Raw genomic sequence first — 7542 nt, 5'->3', positions numbered from 1 at the left:
GTGCATTATCTATTTGTTGTTACATTATGAACGTCTTTGCGTTGTAAGTGTTTATACTCGATTTGCGGTGCTAGTCACTTGTCGCATTACCACTTTTTGAGTCAGAGTTGCACGGTATCAAACATTTGGCATGAGAGGGACAGAGCTGATTTCTAACGAGGCCAAGCCTCATACTTGTTCCTTAAAAGTGCAGAAATAATAACTGCAAAAGTATACATTAGAAAGCAAAAGTTATTTATTGCAGTAATCATTAGCTATAAAACAGAAAATCCAAACATTTATCATTCATATTATAACTTGGCAGAGAAATAGCTTTTATAGCTGAGTCATAACTATATAATGAGTCATAACATGAAATCACAGCAGTACCCCACCTTTTGTACAAAAATAACATGTTAAGAATAATTCTTGCTCTGTCAATTTTGTGTTTTTTCCTACCTGCTGCTATTTAGCACCAGTGGTTCACAGTGTGGAGCTACAATATATTAGCCAGAAGCTGGAATGATACAGGTTGGAAATGCCTAATGTCCCTTACTTAACCTGAAGCAACACAGACACCACATTATCACTTTCTAACTAATACACAAATGCTGTGCTCATGACCTGATTGCCTGGGGACAAAGTCACTGTATTTTATGAGCTACAGTCCTAATGTACAGTCCCAAATCTGCACTGGGATCCTAAGAAGAAAACAATACAAAGCTACAAGTCTGTATTTTCAGGCTGCTGTTACTCTAAAAATAGCGATTTTTACAGAATAAAGTCCATCCAAAGACGGCATGGTCCAGGAATGGCACTTTTGTATTAGATAGTAATAGATAAATAGATCACTGTGTGCATTAAATGCATCAGTAAAAATTCCTGTCTTCAATTTTATATCAAGAAGCTTAATCCGAAGTGCAAAAAAACCATTTCATTTTCTTTGGATGCCATATGTTTGTGCAGACTTACAGCAAAGACTCAAGCACAAAGCATCCATTATTTGAGTGCCATTCATTGCTACACTTAAATCCAACACAGACTTTTGCACATTAAAAAAAACATGTACAAAATTGTTTGTGGAAATGTATATATTGTCCTGTGTCTGCTGAATTTATTTGCTTTGACATTCATCTTGTTTCTGTATTTTGCATTTGCTGAACAAACGCACTCGGCAAAAAGGCAAACAAGCAGCAGATTTACAAAATATCAAAGTGGGGAATGGCAACAGATTCCAAGCAGCTTGAAGATTTTTGCCACATATTAACATTAGTCTAACAGTAAAAGTGTTTGATTAATTGATATTAATCAAAGCAGATGAACGTTTTCATGCAAATTTAACAAAAAATAAATATTTTGAATGGTTTGGAGCAGTTGAACACCATTTGGTTCTATGGGGTGCTGAACTATAACGCCCGAAGAGTCCTATATTGTGGTTATTTATTGTCATTAACACAAAGCAAGTTACATTGGGGGCTTATAGATTTAGATATTCAATCTAAAGGGTTACATATTTTCTTTGTCAATGGGTATCCATCCTTATAGCCTGATAAAAAATATCAATTAATGATAGATCAGCTTCTATGTGTTATTTTACCTTGTGTTTGGCCTGAACTTTGATTTTTTCACAGGATCGATGTTATGACCCAAGATATGGTGATGGTATTTTATCTAGGTGCACTAGATTTTTCCTTTGCAACCCTAAAGAAAGACTGATATACTCTTACCTGGAATGGGTGCTGAAGTTATCCTTTGTTAGAAGCAATGTATATAGATGCTTTAGCTTAAAGCTGTACACAATTCAAAACTCTCTAATATCACATAAGTAATTTTGACGAGTTGCTTTGAATTCTTTTATTTTACAGTATGCTGGTAAACTAATTGGTGAACTAATTGGTTTGTCCTGAACATATCCCTGGTCCCATACAGCACTACAGCTCTACTAACATAGTGCCACATTGATTGTGACTAGTGCTGTTGTTTTCTGAATATGGCTTTGACGCTGATTGACTTGAGACATACATTTTAAATAAGCCTAAAATTCTTTTCTTGTATCCTTTAAATGCAAAAAAGTAAATAATGGGATCTACACAACAATTCATATTCATAAGAGCGACAGTGATCTGAAGAGACATCTTAAAAGCTTTATTATCTAAGCAAGATGGCTGACGAATGAGTGTTCTAACCATGAATTGAATGATGTTAACATGGTACGGCGTAAAGCACAGGACAATTGCTATCAGTACTATCATGATCACATTGAATGCTCTTTTATATTGCCCATTCTTGTCTGCTAAAGGGTTGTTCTTTGCAGCTATACACAGTCTCCTGCTAATGCACATATAGCAGAAGAGAATGATGCCAAACGGTGTCCCATAGCCGAAGATGCAGGCTAGCAAGAGAAGAACTGGCAGGTGATTGACATTTTCAAAGTTGAAATATTCCATGCATGTAACTGTATTTTTGTTTTCCTTTGTCATTGGTCTAAACAGCAGTGGCATTGTTTGGAGGACCACAATACACCAAAGCAGAACACATGTGTATTTTACACATCGAGTTTTCCTGACTTTGCTAAACCGGAGTGCGTGTACCACTGCAATATATCGATCAACACTCACACAGGTCATGAAGTAAATGCCAACATATGTGTTGGTATAAAAAATGAAGGCAGTTATTCTGCATAAGATGTCTCCAAAAGGCCAGTGGAAATTTAAGATGTAATAAGTAATTCTGCCAGGCAGGGCAAGTGTAAACAGGGCATCCGACACGGCCAGGTTGATCAGATAGATGTCTGTTGAGTTCACTTTTTTCCCTCTCTTGAATGTAAGATGAAGAGCAAGAATGTTTCCACAGGAACCAATGATAAACACTATACAATAATACACAGTAAACATGGTTTGTGCCATTGTCTGATTACTGTGCACCTCACAGCGGCTTCCATTGCTGTCGGAAACATTAGTCCATGAAGGATCCATGGTAATATCTGTGGGGGGAAGGGAAAATGGACATTTACAATGAAGTCAGCCATTGTGAAGAAGAACAAGTAAATGGAACACAGTACAACAAGAAAAATTTTAATTGTTTACAAGTTTACTATGTACTATGTTGGTCCTGTTCCTTTTTTGTTTTTAGTATAAAAAGGAGTTATATTGATTTAATTGCCCGTCTTTATCATTCCCACAATTGTACTTAAAGGAGTTGTTCACTTTTAAATTAACTTTAAGTACGATGTAAAGAGCGCTAGTCTGAGATAATTTGCAATTGATTTTCATTTTATATCATTTGTGTTTTTTTGGTTATTTAGCTTTTCATTCAGCAACTCTCCCGTTTGCAATTTCAGCAATCGTGTTGCTAGGGTCAAAATTACCTCTATCAACCATGCACTGATCTGAATCAGAGATTGGAATAGGAGAGGACATCAATACAAAGATAGGTAATAAAACTTAGCGATAACTATAAATATGTAGCCTTATTGAGCATTTGTTTTTTAGAAAGCAGGAGTCAAAAGAAGAAGGCAAATAATCCAAAAACTATAAAAAGAAAAAATGAAGGCCAATTGAAAAGTTGCTTAGAACTAGCCATTCTATAACAAACTAAAAGTTAACTTTAAGGGTGAACTCCCCTTTAATTCAGGCAGTGGAACTATATATCTCTTCATCTTTTTCTGGTTAGGTCTTTTTAGCAAATCAAGTGTGTTTCATTTAAAAATTACTTTACATCCTATAAATTAACAAACTCAATTTTACAACAATGGATTCACATTTTGCTGATCATGTGCAAGTAACCAAACTATATGATTCTGTTTATGTTCCTGAGCTTATTTGCCAGGCTCCCTATTAAAAGTACTAGCTTATTATTGGAGAGAGCAGGTAAAGTCATCTCTGGTTAAAGAGATTACAGAGTAGAAGTCTTTAAATAAAGGACCATGATTTGTCCATGTATGTTTTGTGGGCTACCTCTGTGAAGATAAAATCCCAGTCATAAACTATGAGACCACCACTGCTGGAGGGAGGCATTTGAATTGAAACATAGGCAGAAGACATAATAGGGTTAATTTATCTGTATTAGATAATTCATCTGTCTTTAACAGGTGGTCATTGTCAATGCAGAATAAAATAGAATATTTTTGTACCTGGAAGCCTTATGGGAGGTAACATAAAGATGTTTGTGGTTGTGAAATTAGATTTTGTTATGTGGGAACAGTCAGCGAGAACATTGTGAAGTTAATGGCAGGGGGAAAAAAAGGTACTGTATATTCCTATTTTGTGTTCTTTTTTAAGGGTATGTCTAGCTAAGGAAAAGTAGACTGTTGAGCAGTGAGTTTAATTCGTGAGGTTATACAGTGAGTTTAGGGGGCCCATTCACTTAGCTCGAGTGAAGGAATAGAGGAAAAATACTTTGAATTTCGAAGTTTTTTTTGGCTACTTCGACCATCAAATGGGCTACTTCGACCTTCGATTTAGAATCGAACGATTCGAACTAAAAATCGTTCGACTATTCGAAGTACTGTCTCTTTAAAAAAATACTTCGACCCCCTAGTTCGCCACCTAAAACCTACCGAGGCCAAGGTTAGCCTATGGGGAAGGTCCCCATAGGCTTCCTATCAATTTTTTGATCGAAGGATAATCCTTCGATCGATGGATTAAAATTCTTCGAATCGTTCGATTCAAAGGATTTAATCGTTCGATCGAACGATTATTCCATCGATCGTTCGTTCAAACGAATTGCGCTAAATCCTTCGACTTCGATATTCGAAGTCGAAGGATTTTAATTCGCCAGTCGAATATCGAGGGTTAATTAACCCTCGATATTCGACCCTAGGTAAATTTGCCCCTTAATGTACTGATGAGAATTAGAATGGCTTAAAGGTTTTTTTTTTACCCTAAATAAATTCTTATAATAGGGTGGAGAGCTAAGACCATTTGAATTTTAAATCTGTTTAAATCCACCACACTTTCCCAGCATCTACTTATAGGGAAATGTTAATACAGTAAAACAAACCTTTTTGTATGATTTATAATGTTATTAATCTGCCTGGTTGTTGGAGTCACTTGCCACAGCAACTAAAAAAATAGACTGACTGTGAGGCTTCAATTGTTATTGTTACTCTTACTTGATATTGCTTATCTTACTTTTTTGGGACCTCTTATCTTCCATTTTGATTTAGGGCAGGTGATGTTTGTTTAAGCACGACATCATTATTACCTTGAAACCATGGAAATGTATGCCCTCTAAGTGAAATAAAATATTCAAAATAAAAAATAAATTGCTTAAAGCAAAGGAACCCACAGTACTATACTGATCTTTGTGAAGATGCACTGCTTCTTATGTAACAAGTTAGCTCTAGTGCATTTCTTTTTTATATCTAGTTAGAGTAGAGCAAACTGTCAATGCAATGAGTTCAGTAAGTGATTAAACGTTAGTCCCTTTCATTACATTGAAGGAATGATTAGTCCAACAGGAGCAGCAGGGTCAGATTTGGTTCTGCTGAATTCCTTAAAAAAACTGAACTACTGTATAGAAAGAAAACATCTGCTTCACAATATAAAGATGTAAACGTTATAATCTATTTCGAGCTATTTTTGTGTACTTCAACTAGGGAATAGTCCAAATTACATTTGAATTTGAAATAAATTCAAAAATTTCGAATATCGAAATTTATCATGTACTGTCGCTTTAAAAATTCGACTTCTACCATTTGCCATGTAAAACATGCCAAATTGCTGTTTTAGCCTATGGGGGACCTCCTAGAACCTATTTGGAGTCCATTGGTGGACTTTGAAAAATCGAAGTTTTTTGGGGGAAAAACCGAATACGGACTTATTTGTTCCAATATGGACCTATTGGTCCAAAAAAAACCTCAACTTAATTTTGGTTAATCTTTTTGAATTCCAATTTCGAGTTTTTTTAATTCGAAATTTGACCCTTGATAAATATGCCCCTGAGTGTCTTCCAAAGAAAAATGCTTGGGCCAAATCTCAGATAAAAGATGAACATAAACAAAAGCATGTTTCATTTCTTTCCCACCATAAGGTCAGTAGCACACAAGGATAATCAATCTAATTAAGACAGGAGGAGAGATAGAGAAGTTAGGGGGTACTGGCTAGGGGTGAAGGCCAGTGGCACACAAAGCACCTTTTCTACTGGTGTATATACAGCAACAGACACAGCATCAGACCATACTCTTCCATTCTCCAGCCCACAGATATTTGTGTTAGATTAGGAAATCATTACCCCCTTCCCCTCACTTTACAATTTTGGTTGGGAGTCAAAGGAAACACAAAGACATTTGACTACCTTCCCACAACTCCACCTTGTATTGGAGTGGGAAACCTAGAACATAGTAGATTACTACCAACCCCACTGATGTTATATACATTATGCAAAGGAAAACCAGATCCCTATAATTACCAGACACTACTCTCCTTTTCCAGGGTAAACTTATTAATTATTATTTATATACCAATATATTACAAACACACTTTGTTCTGTTCTTAAAATGTACAGAACTGATATAAATAAAAAACACAATGTAAGAAATATATATAACATATAATGGCTCTTACTGGTCACAGAGGCTGGTTCTGGCTTTGTGATGAGAGAGAAGTGTGCAGGTTGCAAGACATTTAAACTTATTACAGACTTGGAGTAGGGGGATATTTTGGTTTCCTGTAGCAATTGCACCAATGTGATTTTCATGTGTGGTTAGAGTGAAAATGTTGGTGTGCACATAACTAACCAGATTCAGAGTTGCTTCCTCTTCCTGTGGTAGACACAGAAGTTATCATTATCATATTTCTCATCATATGTTTAACATATAATGTAAGTTTGTTAGTGTTTGCAGAAGCACAACTACATTTAGTTTTTATTGCAGGTAAGCTGATATATGAAGATATACACCATTGTTTTTCCTTTACAAATAACAAATGTATAGTTTGCACTAAATACAGTTTTGATATCACTGTACACACAAAAACAGAATTCAAAGAAAATGTTATATGCAGAAAAAATATATAAATATATTCATAATAATTAAATATATATTGTATCGTGTTGTTATAGTAGATACAAAGTTTTGTATTTTATTGTATTTATAGTATTATAGTAGATACTGGGGTCATTTATCAACAAAGGGCAAATTTGTCCATGGGCAGTAACCTATGGCAACCAATCAAATTTCTGCATTCATTGTCCTACTTGCAACTGGCTTTAAAGAGCTAATCACTGATTGGTTGCTATAGGCAACTGCACATGGGAAAATTTGCCCAGTGTTAATAAATGAGCCCCATTATGTATAGTATGCTATAGAATGGCTTATACTGCCCCTAACATAGTACTCGTATTAAGGTACAATGTGTACATAAAATCATTTGCATTAAAACGCCTGAATAGGAGAAACATCCCATAAAAGTTCTTAAAGTAAAACTAAACCACCGAATAAGAAAAGCCCCTACCTACTACCCAAGTCCCCCCTCCCTGCCCCCCACCCACATATCTGATCACCCCTGAAAGTGCCCCTAACACAGTACTCACGTATCGGTGCAGAGTAAGCGCAGCAGAGCT

At 35.7% G+C, this 7542-nt stretch overlaps 1 protein-coding gene across 1 annotated transcript; it reads right to left on the bottom strand.

The window, feature by feature from the left end:
* Positions 1–217: 217 nt before the first annotated feature.
* Positions 218–6627, bottom strand: LOC108707733 (G-protein coupled receptor 183). Its single transcript, XM_018245720.2, has 2 exons — positions 6546–6627; positions 218–2962 (listed from the first exon to the last, which is right to left on the bottom strand). Exon 2 carries the CDS (start codon positions 2952–2954, stop codon positions 1911–1913), a length of 1044 nt encoding a protein of 347 aa, XP_018101209.1. The 5' UTR covers positions 2955–2962; positions 6546–6627; the 3' UTR covers positions 218–1910.
* Positions 6628–7542: the final 915 nt, after the last annotated feature.

The sequence above is a fragment of the Xenopus laevis genome, chromosome 2L (genome assembly GCF_017654675.1).
Source record: "Xenopus laevis strain J_2021 chromosome 2L, Xenopus_laevis_v10.1, whole genome shotgun sequence".
In the NCBI taxonomy this organism is placed as follows: Eukaryota; Metazoa; Chordata; class Amphibia; order Anura; family Pipidae; genus Xenopus; species Xenopus laevis.
This window is presented reverse-complemented; position numbering and strand designations above follow the sequence as displayed.